Source organism: Castor canadensis, chromosome X (genome assembly GCF_047511655.1).
Source record: "Castor canadensis chromosome X, mCasCan1.hap1v2, whole genome shotgun sequence".
Taxonomy (NCBI): domain Eukaryota; kingdom Metazoa; phylum Chordata; class Mammalia; order Rodentia; family Castoridae; genus Castor; species Castor canadensis.
This window is the reverse complement of record NC_133405.1, coordinates 25,175,638-25,192,288: the sequence shown is the minus strand read 5'-3', so window position 1 is coordinate 25,192,288 and position 16,651 is coordinate 25,175,638. Positions and strand designations below refer to the sequence as shown.

The following is a 16,651-nucleotide window of genomic DNA, read 5'->3' as shown; positions in this document are numbered from 1 at the left end:
ACCTCACCCCTGTTAGAATAGCCATCATCAGCAACACCACCAACAACAGGTGTTGGCGAGGATGCGGGGAAAAAGGAACCCTCTTACACTGTTGGTGGGAATGTAGACTAGTACAACCACTCTGGAAAAAAATTTGGAGGCTACTTAAAAAGCTGGACATCGATCTACCATTTGATCCAGCAATACCACTCTTGGGGATATACCCAAAAAACTGTTACTCCAGAGGCACCTGCACATCCATGTTTATTGCGGGACTATTCACAATAGCCAAGTTATGGAAACAGCCAAGATGCCCCACCACTGACGAATGGATTAAGAAAATGTGGTATCTATACACAATGGAATTTTATGCAGCCATGAAGAAGAACGAAACGTTATCATTCGCTGGTAAATGGATGGAATTGGAGAACATCATTCTGAGTGAGGTTAGCCTGGCCCAAAAGACCAAAAATCGTATGTTCTCCCTCATATGTGGACATTAGATCAAGGGCAAACACAACAAGGGGATTGGACTATGAGCACATGATAAAAGCGAGAGCACACAAGGAAGGGGTGAGGATAGGTAAGACACCTAAAAAACTAGCTAGCATTTGTTGCCCTTAACGCAGAGAAACTAAAGCAGATAACTTAAAGCAACTGAGGCCAATAGGAAAAGGGGAACAGGTACTAGAGAAAAGGTTAGATCAAAAAGAATTAACCTAGAAGGTAACACCCACGCACCGGAAATCAATGTGAGTCAATGCCCTGTATAGCTATCCTTATCTCAACCAGCAAAAACCCTTGTTCCTTCCTATTATTGCTTATACTCTCTCTACAACAAAATTAGAAATAAGGGCAAAATAGTTTCTGCTGGGTATTGAGGTGGGGGGAGTGGGGGAGTGGGTGGTAAGGGAGGGGGTGGGGGCAGGGGGGCGAAATGAACCAAGCCTTGTATGCATATATGAATAATAAAAGAAAAATGAAAAAAAAATAGGGAGAATGTGAAGTAAGGCGCTTATCTTATAATGAATTAATCTGATATAACCATTCTACAGTGTACATTTATCAAAGCATCATTTGTACACCATAAATGTATATAATTTTATTTTCAAATAAATAAAAGGAAGTCAGGAAGGCAGGAAGGGAGAGACAGAAGAAGGGAGGGAAATAAATCCTCTTTTGCCCTGTAGAGGGTTTGGGGAGTGTGAGGATGTCTCAGAGCTATGGGACTCAGTTTGGTAATTACAGGCTGCAAGGAGGTAGCCACACAAAGACGCCAATGGTCACAGTAATTTGGGGGGCCCCGATGAGGAAGGGCATCAAGACAATGCAGATAACAGACCAGGGCTTGAGGGGTAAAAAAGAATGCTCAATGGGACTACAGGCCAGCCCAAACCTCCTTCTCCAGGCAATGGTTTTGCACTTCTAGAAGATGATAAGCAGTGCCCCAAGCTCAACAAACCAAGATCTGGAGTCCAAGAGGCTTAGTCTTCATAGCTGGAGATCCTATAACTCTACCGGTCTCAGATGTTAGAGGCCTCCCTGTGGAAGAGTGGGACAGGCTTGTCTAAGAGGGCAATGAGGCTCTTCCTCTGTTTGGGGCCAGGAGGCAGCAAGTAGAATCTCCTCTAGGGTCTCCTTTAGGGCAGGTGAGGCTTAGCATTTAGGAGCTTGGGCCAATCTGACTCCAAGTCTTGACTGTCACTCACTAGCTGGGTTCCTTTATTATTATTTTTTGGTTGGGGTATGGTTGGAACCCAGGGCCTTGTACATGCTAGGCAAGTGCTCTACTGCTGATCTACATTCCCAGCCCACTTTTCTGGGTTACTTTAGACAAGTCACTTAACCTCCTTAAGCTTCAGTTTCCACATCAATGAAGGAGAGTCATAGTCCTAGCTTCATGGGGCTGTTATGAAGATTTTTTTGATGGTACTTAAACTCAGGGCCTCATGCTTCCTAGGCAGGGGTTGTACCACTTGATCCATGCCCCCAGCCAAGAAAATTTAATACACTAGCATATGTACTTAACATAGTGTCCAACACAAAATAAATGCCCAATGAGTTACAATGTGTCTGATTAGCTCTGTTTGCACTACCCTGCAGCCTCCATTTCACTTCCTTCAAGGCCCATATAAACTTTGATCCCTAGCTAATACAGTGGCCGAGAACAATGGCTTGGAGTTAAAGTAAGTGATGGAAATTCTTCTCCACCACTTACTAATTATGTAACTTCAGGTAGGTTATATACATACATATTTCTTTTCCGTAAAATAGGAATACTGGTCTAATAATACCTACCTCTTGGGGTCATTGGAGAAGTAAATGAGATAATATGTATTAAGTTCCTGGCACACAATGACAGTAAATGGCGATTATTTGACCTTCCTATAATGTCCAGGGTATGAGCTCAAGATTGGGCACAGAGGGCATGTCGATATGTGTTTACCTGTACACTGACAGTCTGATCAGCCATGGCCAAGAGATAAGCTGATCTCCAAGCCCCCAGGAGGTATTGGGTTTCAAGGGTTGACTGAGGGTGCCAATTCTGCTGCCCAGAGAAGCTGGTGATGAAGAGAAAGTCCTCCTAAGGAGCCTGGGGCAGCCCTGGCTCTGCCCAGTTCATAGCAGGATGAGCAGCCCTGGGCACGAGACTTCCATTAGGCAACTCCATTGGATTTCCATGTGCTGCTAGAAGGAGAAGGATAAAGGCTGGACTCAAGAAGAAAGAACTTGAGTCCAGCAAGCTCTTCCCCAGGTCAGAACGAGAGCCACTTTCCCTCTCTCTTGTCCATCAGTAGAAGCAGCTCGAGGCATTAGCACATGCCAGCTGAACTTGCTCCCCTCACTCACTGGCTGTGATGTCTCATAACCCTGACTCTGACCATTCCAGGCAGGTTCTGATCAGTTCCTCCAAAGGCCGCCACACATTCCCTCTCCTACCACCCCCAGACTCTGCCAGTCACTTCCCAAGTTCTTGCTCATTGAGCTCCCCACTCAGGCTTTTCTCAAAACTAGAGCCTGCACTTCAGCCATCAAATACCAAGGGCATTAAAACAAAAGCTCAAAACAGCTTTTTGAAAGGGAAAAAAGGCACACTGGCCACCATAGTTCCAACAAGGCCAAAGCTGGTTCCCCCCCTCCCAAGTCAGGAAATTCAGCATGAGGTATGAGGTTTCCCAGCTGGAAAAAGAAGTGGCTCTCCCAGCTTTCCTTTACAATAGAAGCTACCTTCACTTCTCACACAACAGTGGCTACATCACATATTATTCAGCCAACAACACAATCAAGAGGGAAGGAACTGCCTCCCCTCTAGACTCAGCCAAGACTCCTCCTCCAGGAAGGACCTAAATAAATTGAATTCTATAGTACTTGATACGTAGGCTTCACCTTTTCCTATAACTTCACAGTGACCAATATAACATTTGTATACCATTGCCTCTGGGACTTGCCAGGGATAGCGTCAGAAAGTCAAAAAGAGCCCAGGGCAATGGTCCTCACAAAGGGACAGCCAACTTGACTGTGGGAACCTGGCAAAGCAACTTCCTGACTTTCTGTGCTAAAGAAATCCCACCATCAGTTCAATCTAAGTGCAGGGGTCTGGAGAGAGATTGAAAAGATTTGTTTAAAACAAAAACCCAACAGCTACCCCCATGACAGTCTGACTATATATAGTCAGCCCTCTGCATGCCTAAAATGGACAAATCACCAGTACTACTATTCCAAAATGGCAAATAATCCTAAAATCATTGCTGTTATGAGACAATGTGGTCAGTAATGCCATTTCTCCTAACGTTAAATATAGCGTGCGGCCAGAATTCACAAGGATTTATTGAATGGAAAATAAATGAAAAGCTCAATCTATTCAAATGGCATTTGCTGTTATTCAAACTCTTTTTTTTTCTGTCTATATCTGATAGAAAGTGAAGCAGTGGGTTGTGCTAGAACCCTCTCTAGTCTGGAAGTCAGTGCATCTTGATTCTGGTCTTGGTTCCATAAGTAAATCTTGATGTGACCTTACATAAATCATTGTACCAATTTGGAGACAGACAAACAGGTATGGGGAGGGGATGGCAGGCAAGTAAGCATGCACGTGAGAGAGCCAAGTAAGCAGTTTGGACTACATCACTATAAATCAATATATCAACTATGATCAATATGTTCCTATCAGCTATGTTATTCAACAGAGCCTGTATTTTATGACAAATAATCGTCATGTCTCTTATTTGAACACAAAACACCAACTCTGTCCACCAAGTTGGAACAGCCAAATAGCTATTGACATGTAGCCAAATAGACAGGCAGTAGCTGGCAGCAAAGACAGTAGGAAAGGACCTGAAGAAAGTGAAGGGGCATGGAATGTCAAGGAGGTAATTCTATTACATGTTCTAGAATTGTAAAACCACTTCTAAATCAAGGGTCCTTTCATTTCCTGGCCCATGATGGAGTGTGAACTCTAAGTCATAATTTATTAATTGATTAAAAACCACCTAATACTAGAAGAAAAATAGACAAAGGACTTGGACAGATAATTCACAGAAATACAAATGGCAAAACACAAATATACAGGGCAGAGGACAAGTGCAGAAAAAGTATAACTTCACTATTAACCAAAGAAATATAAACTATATGACACTGAGATGTAAGTTTACAACTATCAAATTATTATACTAAATGTTTAAATGAGATGGATTGAAGCAGGCTTTCTGATACACTGCTGGCAGAACAAACTGGGACAGACTTTCTGTAAGGCAATTTGGCCATACTTATCAAGAGCCTTAAGAGATCAATCCCTTTCACTCAATAGTTCCACTTCTAGGAATATATCCTAAGGAAGCAATCATAAGATATGCCCATTTAAGGAAGTTCATCACAGCATTATTTATTATAATGAAAAATTGGAAATTCCTCAATGTCTGAATCTAGGGGGCAGGTCCTCCATATGTTGTAGAGTCATTAAGTATTTTCAAATAATTTCTAATGATATGGAAAAATACTAAGTTAAAAATCAGGTTTAAAAAACTATACTTGTAGTTGAATTGCTATTATGTTTTTAAACATATACATGCATAGAAAAGAGAAAGGAATAGAGCAAAACAGTGATTATTATATCCTGGTGATGAGTTTATGAGTGATTTTTAAAAATCTTCTTACTTTTTAAATTGTCAACAATGAGTATGTATTATTTAAAACTTCTTTAAAAGTGTGGGGTGTCAGTGGCTCACACCTGTAATCCTAGCTACTTGAGAGGCAGAGATCAGGAATATTGCAGTTTGAGGCCAGCCCAGGCAAATAGTTCTCAAGACCCTATCTCGAAAATACTCAACACAGAAAAAGGGCTGGTGGAGTGGCTTAAGGGTTAGAGCACCTGCCTAGAAAGCATGAGGCTCTGAGTTCAAACCCTAGTATTGCAAAAAAAAAAAAAAAAAAAAAAAAACCTTAAAAAGCACATTAAACGTGTGAGAGAAGGGAAATGTTAATTTATTTCTAAGCTTTTAAAATATTTCAAATTAGAAAGGAACCTCTTAGATAATCTGATCTAGTGGTTCTCAACCCTAGCAGCTCCAATGTTCCCTTGCTATATTTTGTAATGTACCACTTGCCATCCTGAAATGAACTTCAGAGTTAAATATAACCTACTTATACTTTCAAGAAAAGCAATATGATGTAGTTATCCTTCAGTATCTGTGGGGGATTGGTTCTACTGTCCCCCATCCTCCAAGGATAACAAAATCTGCAGATGCTCAAGTCTCTTATATAAAATGGCATAGTATTTGCCTAGAATCTTATGCATACCTTCCTGTATACTTTAAATCATTTCTAGGCTACTTATAATACCTAATATAACATAAGTCCTAAGTGAATAGTTGTCATACTGTATGACAAGAAAAAAATATATTTTTAGTATAGAAGCAATTTTCAAAATATTTTCTACCCAAGTTTAGTTGAATCTGTGGACATGGAATCCACAGATATGGAGGGCTGTTGTACTAACTACATCATAAAGGAAAAATAAAAACAATTTATAATAAGATAGCATGCATTTCAATATACAAATACCTGGAAAAGATTATACTAAAACATATAATAAAGTATGAGATGCTTCTACCTATCTGTAGAATCACTGTTAAATGCAATCACTACAAACACAGACTCATATAGGTAGGTTGTGTTGGCAACTTAAATACCCGTGAATGGTACTGCTGACGTGCATGCTGGAAACTTCTCTGGATCTGATTTTCAAGTCATGAATAATTCATAGTAAAGTTCTGAACAAAATTAAACACCATCTTTCATCAATTTACAGTTGTTACATTCCTGTAAATCCAGTGTGTAATAATATTATAAAATCACTTTGTGCTTATGTGTGAATCAGCCCCAGCTAATTATAACAGCCTTTTCCACCTACATTCACATGTTGTATGGGACATTCAAAAGTTTTACAGATGCAGACTCATACTTCCATTCCCCCTTTATATTAATCCAAAACATGAAATCTACAAAGACTATATTTTTTTTACGTGAGCTGGGCTTGCATCCTTTAAAGATATTCAAAGCTTGAGCCTTCGAGGCTATTTCTAAAACCTATCACCTAAGAACTACAAGAGATTCCTAGAATGTAGTCTCAAAAGTGACACAAGTGTCTTTTGAATTATTGGGAACATTATTCTTCTTTAGTAGCATCAAGGCATGAGAACAAATTATTTTTTAAAAACCATTTACTGTGATCCCATGGTGATTTTCCCTTGCCTGGTTCCAGCCTCAGGAGTATAAAATGAACTGAGCTGGAAGAAAAGGACTAGCAGAGCCAAGGCAGCCATGGGGAGCAATGGGGGGGTAGGTTGCTAGGTTACCACTTGAGCCAATCCAAGTGGTCCCAGAGGGGTATCAGATACAGGACAGGTCCCTCTCTCTGGCCCACTAAGTTGAGGGCCCTCTCAAACGAAGGGGGTCAAAAGGTGGGGGAGGGGGCCCAATCACTCACACTAGGCACAAGTAAAGAAATGAGGCAGAAGCACAAAGGAACAGACAGCCCTGTATTTCTAAAACCATTCAAGTCTCCTTCATTAATTGGCTTCCCCCCAAAAGAAAGATTTCTTTATTAAGAAATACCAGAGAGTGAAAAACCCCAACACATACACATTTGTAGGCTCACACAAAAGTGCAGAGATTTACATATTAAATTGCATTTAAGTTAGAAAATAGATTTAAAAACAAAATACTTTTTCCCCAACAAGGTAAAGAGATTTGGTCAGTAGGAAAAGGAGTCTTAGGGGTAAAGGCAGGATGGTCAGGACAAGAAGAATGGAATTTAGCTGTTACAGTAGAATCCACATCTAATCCAACCCCACTCCTGGGGAAAAATGCAAAGGGGGAGATGATGATCTCAGCTAGGGCCAGGAGGGCCCCAGAGCCAAAAGAACAGAAATTCCACTGGCCCTCAGAGGTTTTGGATCAGAGCCAACCATCCTGGCCTGGAGAAGTGGGGTGGGTGCATAGGAAACATGAGGAATGGGGAGGAAGGGGAGAGTTGGAGAGAGTGTCAGCCATTGAAAAGATCAAACAATATAAACCCCTTTCCCTAGGGAAAGATCGATTATTCGATCTCTCCTCTGATTAGAGCTCAGACTAGGGACAGTCCCAGCTGCTACATAGTATTAATGGGACAGATCTTAAGGCCAATGTCTTAAATACAAAAGATTATATTATAAAGAAAAAGAAAGAGGGGAGGAAGTATGGGGAAGCAGAAACTTAAAAAAAAATCATTTTGCACTACACTAGAGATAAGAGATTTCCATTCTGATCCTTCCCATCAGAAAGAGAAAGCTCTTCTGAGTTGAGCTAAAGGACAGCAAGAGAGTAGCTGAGGTAAGTTGAGGGAGGAGAGAAACACAGCCTGGCCCAGGAGAGGAGATAGGCTGGGACAGGATGGGTTAAGTACTGACTAGAAAGGGGTTCATATGAGTGACAGGTTGACTGAAAAAATAACTTCCAAACTCTCCAGGTTTGGCCTTATTTTGAACTAACTAAAATCTAACTTTGAGAACAAAACTGACAGAGCCAGAAAAAATGAATGGGAAAGGAGAAGAAGATAGGAGAGGAATCTGATTCAATCTCTCTCCCAGGGTTTCTCTCAGAAATGCTAAATTCAAATCCTACTATAAGGAAAACAGGAAGACAAAAAGAAAATCTGGGAGCAGCCAAATTTCACTAATTCCGATTAACTGGGAAGAGTGAGATAGGAGTTGGTAAGGAGTCTTGATTATAGACCATTTGAAAAGAAATATATACCATCACTTGTAGAAGATCACTAATGAAATATTTCCAAGGGGAGGCCCTGGTGAGCCTGTTTAATGACCAAGACTCATTTGCAATTAACAGTGTCCATCTGCTTAAAAACAGTATCTTTCTTAAAAAAGAACTTGTTCTCCTAAGTAAATATAATCTCTCTACCCTCCTGGATCTTGTTCACACTGTATATTGCTTGAAAGTCTTTTTTCATAGTTCAGAATAAGATAAACTTCGGCCCAGAAAATGGTATAGATCAATGGAGAGTATGAATTTGAGAGCTATCTCTCCAACCCAAGGGTACCCTGGAAAATGGAAGTATGGATAGTAATAAGCAACCCCTTCCAAACCCCCCACCCACCCAACACACAAACACATTCACATCCCCACGGTGGTTCTTGAAATGGAAGGGGAAGGAGGAGGCAGGCAGTTTGCATTAGACACAGTTTAATCACCTTCAAATAGATTAAAAGTTCTGGTTTACACCCACCCACCCCAGTCCCCGTAAGTCATCCAGACAGGACCCTGGCTTAGAAAGAGAAAAACACAGGTGCTCTAGGAAATATAGCCACATATAATACATAAATCTTCTTCCCTGAAATAGTGCAGGTCCTCAGCAGAGCTGACTGGGGGCCACAGCCCACCCCCAGGGTGAAATGGCTCTGGGACTCTGCCGGTGGAAGTGCTGGAAGAGTGGGGCTTGGAGGAAGCCCCTGGTGTGGTTACCATTGCCCAAGTTGGGCTGAGGCCTTAGAGTGGGTTACCCGGAAGGGCAGCAGTGCTGGGCTTTCCCTCACTCAGCCGAGGCTTAATGGAAGTACTGGTTAGCTTTTTTGCTTTTTCTTTTTTTTTTTTTTTGAGGGGACATAGAGGGAGAGGAGAGGAGAGGAGAGCCTCTCTGTGCCTTGATTTCCCCATTTGTGCATTCAGGGCCTCTGCAGGCCTCACACACGGAGTCTGAGGGGGTAGTGTTTAAGTGAGCACTTGGGCTTCCTCTGAGGAAAAGGAACACCAAAGTGCAGACTTTTATTACTGCCATTCCAGCTCCTAATTGGAGCAAGAGTCAAAAGACAAAAAGTAAAATGGGCTAATGAGAAAGGAGGAGAGATGAGACAGAGAGTGTGAGGGGCTATGTTGTTGGCATCTCATCAGTTCTTACTGAGAATAGCGTAAGTATTGAAAAGTTTTTGAAGAATCTACAAAAAATGTAAATTGTTATCTCTACTATGACTACTTACATATATCTAGTGGGAAAAGACTGGAAGTTGGATATTGGAGAGTAGATGGGAGAGAAAAGAGAAGCTACACAAATAAGTACAAGTGGAAGGTATCTGCCCTATTCCTAAAAGGACTGGCTAGCAATGCTGGCACTTTGTGGCCAGTAGAATCCTCTAACCTCACTCTCTAAACCTCATCAATTCTGAAGGAACTAAGAACCCAGTTAGCAGTCCCTAGCCAGAGGTCTCTGTGACTGCCTCAGGACATGCAGCAGCTTAAAAGGACTTGAGGCAGTCTCAAGAATCTTTAGCCCCAGAATGGGACCAATGACCCCAAACAGGAGAGCTGAGATCTGGAGGGAAGAGAGGGGAGTCCAAGGAGACCTTGTGGCTGAGGCCATGGGAAACCAGTGCCAAGTCCCAAGAGACCAATTTGTATAGTTTCCAGAGGTGACTGACATCTTCTGCCACTACCTTGAGTCTAGAAATTTAAAAAAAGCTTGCAGCAATAAAATGCCAGTGTGCAATTGGGTGACTCAAGACCAAAGAAAAACAGAAAAAGGAACAGCTTATTTGTTCTCTGTCTCAGGTTTATCTTCTCCCCTGAAATCTCTCATAGCCCTAATTAAACACAAACAAAAGTCTCTTCCATAGCTAGGCTACTTCTCAGCTTCAACTGCCTCTTGTGGTGGCTCTGGGGGCTCTGGAGGTGGCATCTCTTCCGGAGTGCTGGTGTCCTCCGGCATCTCATTGGCATTCATATGCTCTGTTGGGACCTGAGAAGAAAAAGATGTCAGATTCAACACAAAGTTTTCTCCAAAAATCCAAATGTAGATAATCCACAGACACTGAACTCTTTCTCTGAAGTCCTTGACCACGGCAATGCTAAAAATACACAGCCACTATAGACAAACTCAGACCCAAGACCAGGCTATCATCTTCTCAGCAGAACACCTAAAGCTTATTTGAGTTCTATTCTTAACTGTCCACAATAGTTTGATACTGTAGACAGATGTTTCCACTATTATTCGTCATCATAATAATAATAAGGATGACAAATAATTAAACACAAACACATCCTTCACACCAGAATGTTATAATGTACTTGTCTAACAAGACCCAACCTAAGGGTTATCAATCCTGTTTCTGCTATAACACAAAACTCACTAAAATAGTGATTTAAATCAAAGAAGGTAGGATGTCAAATTATAGATATGGCTTAAAATGCCCTCTAAGTGATTCTAAAATACCACCCTCCCCCACATTCAACTGAGAATCACTAACATAGATTGTTATGATTTGGTACCAGACTCATCAGAAAATGATATTCAAAATGGTGACAATACTATATAAACATGAACTTCCTGCACTTTAAAAAGAAAATTCAAATTTTAGGTGTGGCAAAGTAGAGAACAAGATTTATCTCATAAAAATATTCACATTAAAGTAGGATCGTATTTTAAAACAAAGGTTAAATTTACTAAAAATCTATTGGAACTAATAAGTTCAGCAAGGTTTCAGGATATAAGATTAATATATAAAAATCAATTATGTTTCTAATACACTCCCAATGAACAATCTAAAAATGAAATTAGGATAGCAATTTCATGTACAATAATGTAAAAAATAAGGTATTTGTGGATAAATGTAACAAAAGTGCAAAACTTTTGTTAAAAAGTTTTCTGAAAAGTACAAAATACTATAGAAAGAAATCAAAGAAGACGACAGTCCATATTTTCTGGTGGTGGCTCTCTTCCTACCTGGCAGACAGCTGCCTTCTCACTATATCCTCATATAGCACAGCAAGAGTAAGAGAATGAGAGAGCAAGCAAGCAAGCAAGAGACAGCACTCTGAAGAGAGAGAACTCTGATGTCTCTTCTCTTCTCTCCTTGTCCTCCTCCTCATTTTTTTTTGCCAGACCAGGGATCAAACCCAGGGCCTTGAACATGATATGCAAGTACTCTACCAGAAAGTTACATCCCCAGCAGAAGACAGCCCATGCTAATGGCTCAGAAAACTTAATCTCATCAGGATGGCAATACTATACAAAATGATGTATAGATTCAATGCAATCCCATCAAAATTCCTGCTGGCTTCTTTGCAGAAATTAATAAACTGATCCTAAGACCAATAAGAGAATTCAAGAGACCTAGAATAGCCAAAACAATCATGAAAAAGAAAAATAAAATTGAAGAACTCACATTTCCTATTTTCAAAACTTACTATAATGTTAAAAGTAACCATGACAGTATGGCACAGGCATAAGAACAGACATATTGATCAAAAGAATAGAATTGAGAGTCCAGAAACAAACTCTCACATTAATGGTCAATTTATTTTTAACAAGGGTACTAAGATAATTCAAGAAGAAAAAAATATATAGTCTTTTCAACAATGGTACAGGGAAAACTGGATATCCATAGGCAAAAGAATGAATGTAGACCATATACAAATATAAAAATCAACCCAAAATGGATCAAAGACATAAATGTTAAGAACTGAAACTACAAAACCCTTATTAGAAAACAGAGGTTGGGCTGGCAGGGTGCCTAGCAAGCATGAGGCCCTGAGTTCAAAAACCCCAGTGCTGCCAAAAAAAAGAAAAAGAAAACAGAGGAGTAAATCTTCATGATCCTGGATTAGGAACAGTTTCTTAGATAGGACATCAAAAGCACAAGCAACAAAAGAAAAAATGACAAATTGGAGTATGTAAAAAATTAGGGGCTAAGAATGTTGCTCGGTGGTAGAACACTGCCTAAAATGCACAAGGCCCTAGGTTTGATCCCCAGCACACCAAAAAAATTTCAAGGGATACCCTCAAGAAAGTGAAAAGACAATCCACGGAATGGGGAAAGGTATTTGGAAATCATATATCTGGTAAGGGACTTGTATACAAACTGTACAAAGAACTCTTACAACTCAAAAATAAAAACATAATTCAATTTAAGACATGGACAAAGGATCTGAATAGACACTTCTCTGAAGAAAATATACATATGCCCAAATACGTACATGGAAAGATGCACGACATTATTAGTCATTATTGAGATACACAGAAAAATCCTGATGAGATACCACTTCACACCCACTAAGATGGCTAAAATCAATCAGATAATAAACCACCATATACTGCTAGTGGGGACAAGAAACTATGGAAAACAATCCAGCAGCTCCTCAAAGTATTTTATCCTTTTGTTTACATAGAGTTATCATATGACCCAGCAATTTCACTCTCAGGTATATAGCCAAGAGAAATAAAAGTATATGCCCATGCAAAAACTTGTACACAAATATTCATAGCAGCATTACTTACTATAACCCAAAGGTAGAAATAGCCCAAATGTTCATCAACTGGTGAGTAAATAAATAAAATATGGTATAGCCACATCATGGGATATTATTGCGCTACATAAAGGAATGAAGTAATGCTACGTGCTACTAAACATATAAACCTTTAAAAAATTATGCCAAGGACTCGGGATGTAGCACAGTTAACTCAGTGGTACAGCACCTGCCTAGCATGCACAAGGTATACATATATACATATGCATTACACTTAAATGTATTACTCATATATATTAGTCATATAACTAATATATATGACTAAGTGAAAGAAGCTAGTCATAAAATAGCACATATTGTATGATTCCATTTATGGGAAGCATATAGAAAGTGAAAAAGACAGTGAAAGTAGATTCATCGCTGTATAGGGATGGGGCTTAAAGTTTCTTGAGGGGGAAGATAAATGAAATGCTTTTAAGTTAATTGTGATAATCGTACAACTTTGTGAATAAACTATATCAAAGAATTATGCATTTTAAATAGGGACTGTGTAGAATGTGAATTATAGCTCAATAAACTCTTTAAAAAGAAAGTTCAAATAATATTTTAGGATTATATTTTATAAAGTATATCTTGAGCAGGATACCTGGGAGTTTCCAGAGTATCTGCATACTCCAGCAAAGCCCCCTTCTACCAATGTAATCACACGAGAAATTCCAACATGATCCTCTGACTTCCTCTTTACTTCTATAACTTTTATGCTTCCCTTATTCAGGCAGTTACTTCAACACTGAGCAATGGCCTGTTTTCTTGCCCCTAATCCCCACCACACAGTGAGCAACTTGAGGGCATTCGTCTTGTTCACTGGTGTATCCCCAGCATCTAGCACAATGGCTGGCACAAAGTAGCTACTCAAAGAAATGAATAAATCTTAATGTACTTCAAGGTCACAAAGAGCTGAAGGCAATGTCAGGCCAGATGCAGAGACAGGGAAGCTGAGGTGATAAGGATACAGAATCACCTATTATATTTCTATGCTGTTAAAGGTAGCCTACACACTATCACCAACTCAAACCAAAAGTAAAGAATACTTACTGGGCTCTGTGGCAAGAGACTGCTACTAGTCTCTTGAGTACTAGGAGGTCGACTTCCACTTTCCTCCAGTGGCAAAATACCCCTTCGATCCAGCACACTGAAGGAAGCAGGAGAGTTATCAAGGAATTAGCACTGGCTTTCACCCCTACATCCGCCCAGCCCACCGAACCTTGCCGTGTACATTGGAAAACATAAACATGTCCTTTGGCAATCTAGCCTGATCCTAGCATACATCTCCTATCTTCCATTCACTTTTTCTTCCACAAACCAGTGAATGTCACATTAGCCAGGGAACAAACGAATGAAATAAAAAACCAGCCCATGGTCTATGGTCCATGTAGACAAGGTACCATGCAACAATCCCTAGGAAGACCTATTTGACACTACAAGGCCCCACTCAGAAGAACACCTCAGACCAGGTAACAGGATGGCGTTGCATTGTTCATCTTAAGAGTCTCAGTTTATAATTTCTTGAGTACCTGGGGGGCAAGGGACCACACAGCACTTCACAGCAGTTCTTCACAATATTGCCATGGCTATAGGGATTCTGGACACGATTCTTCCCTGTCCATGATCCTTTGATCTGCAAGATGAAAGCCAAGGCTTGCATTATAAAATTATGCTGAAGAAATACATGTACCATGGGATAATGAGAAAAGTGAGGAAGTGGATAGTGATGGCAATGATTGTACAACAATGTGAATTTATTAAATGTCACTTAACTGTACATTTTAAAATAGTTAAGATGAGCCAGGCACTGGTGACTCATGCCTATAATCCTACCTACTCAGGAGGCAGAGATCAGAAGGAGCTCAGTTTAAGGGCCAGCCTAGGCAAATAGTTCATAAGTCCCTATCTCAAAAATATCCAACACTAAAAAGGGCTGGTGGAATGTCAAGTGGTAGAGCATCTGCCTAGAAAGCATGAGACCCTGAGTTCAAACCACAATACCATCAAAACAAAAAATGGCTAAGACTGTATATCTTATGTTGTATATATTTTATCACAATAAAAAAGAAATAAATATATTTCATGTATGGACAGAAAAAATGCTTAAAAGAGGGAGAGAAAAAGAAGATAAATTAATATTCATTATTTTTACTTAAGAATACACAGTGGCCAGGCACCAGTGGTTCATGTCCATAATTCTAGCTACTCAGGAAGCAGCGATCAGGAGAATCGCAGTTTGAAGCCAGCCCAGGGCAAATAGTTCTGGAAACCCTATCTCAAAAAAGCCCATCACAAAAAAGGGCTGGCTAAGTGGCTCAAGTGGTTAGAGTGGCCTGCCTAGCAAGTATGAGGCCCTGAGTCCAAATCCCAGTGTCACACACACAAAAAAATACACAACCTATAGTGGAATCAGCTGAGGTACCCAACAATCAATGAATGGATAAAGAAAATATGGTATATGTGTATGTGTGTGTACATATGTATATACATATATGTGTGCATATTTTATGTATTATATATGCAACAGATAATATATTCACACACCATGGAATATTACTCAACCATAAAGAAAAATGACATTATGTCATTTGTAGGAAAATGGATAGAACTAGAGATCATCACTAGAGAGCAACATAAGCCAAGCTCAAAAGGCCATATATTACATGACTTCATTCATTTGTGGAACCTAGAACTAAAATGATAATTACTATAATAATTGGACATGAATGCACATGGGAGACTGGGGGGATCAGTGGGAGGGGGAAAGGAAAGGATACTGAGGAGTGAAGAGGATGGAAGTACACTGCATATATACACATGAAAACAACACAATGGCACCCACCAAATACTGAAAGAGGAGGACAAAGGTGATGAAGAATGGGAATATAATGGTGAACTTATTCAAGGTACACTGTACACATGTATGGAATTATTATAATGAAATCCTCTCATATTATCAAAACATGATAAATCAAATATAAAAAATATTATTCTCAAATAAATAAGTAAAAATATATAGTATTTACATAAACATAAGAACAAGTCTAGATAAGTCCAGAAGACTATAAATTACACCATTAAAAAAGGTAATATCTAGAAGACAAAATTACAGGGATTTATTTTCTCTATTTTGCTCATCTGTATCTTCGGATTTTCTACAAAGAATGTGTATTAATTGGTAACCTTACAAAAGCAAGGATTTATCCAGTGCAGTCATCCTTCTCCATTCCATATCCAGAAGTATTAACTAGCCATTTTTTTTGGAGGGGGGCATTGAGACAGGGTCTTACTGTGTAGCCCAGGCTGGCCTCAAATTTGAACGCAACCATCATCCTGCCTCAACCTCCCAATTACTGTGATTATAGGCATGCACCACCATGTCAGGCCTTCAACTAGCTTTTAAGGACCTATGAAAAGTTAAAGATCTTGTGCCCACCCAACTTTTCAACTATTTCCTAAGCCCTACAGGCATTCAGCTCCAAACAAAACAGTCTTCCTTCCTTTCCACACATCTGATTTAATAATTTCCCACCTCAAGTTTCTGCTTGCCTCAACCTTCCATGCCCTGGAGACTTGGGTTCTCTAGCAGGTAACAAGAGAATAGCCTTTAGAGAAAAGAGTATGTGGTGAGGAGAAGAGAAAGTTGACTTACGTCTTCATTGGTTGTCTGGTTGAGAGCCACGAGGAAAGTGTGAAATCCAGTCAGTCCCACAACAGACCAGAGTGTGAAGAAGCAAATGAGGACTTCTAAAACAGTGAAGTTAGGTTAAGGAACATTGACCAGGAGACTTGATGCCTCAGTTCATCAAATCACACCACCTTTACCTCTAGGATCAAGTAT

General features: G+C 39.9%; 1 protein-coding gene across 3 annotated transcripts in view; it reads right to left on the bottom strand.

Annotated features, from left to right (window-relative positions):
• Window positions 1-6,999: 6,999 nt before the first annotated feature.
• Zdhhc9 (zDHHC palmitoyltransferase 9) overlaps window positions 7,000-16,651 on the bottom strand; it is a 35,964-nt gene continuing 26,312 nt past the window's right edge. For all 3 annotated transcript variants that reach the window (XM_074064087.1, XM_074064085.1, XM_074064086.1), the window contains 4 exons: window positions 16,463-16,567; window positions 14,340-14,443; window positions 13,861-13,957; window positions 7,000-10,258 (listed from right to left, as the gene is read on the bottom strand). In XM_074064087.1, the coding sequence (XP_073920188.1) occupies window positions 10,142-10,258; window positions 13,861-13,957; window positions 14,340-14,443; window positions 16,463-16,567 (423 nt within the window). In that variant the 3' untranslated portion in view covers window positions 7,000-10,141. The remainder of the gene's footprint in view (window positions 10,259-13,860; window positions 13,958-14,339; window positions 14,444-16,462; window positions 16,568-16,651) is intronic.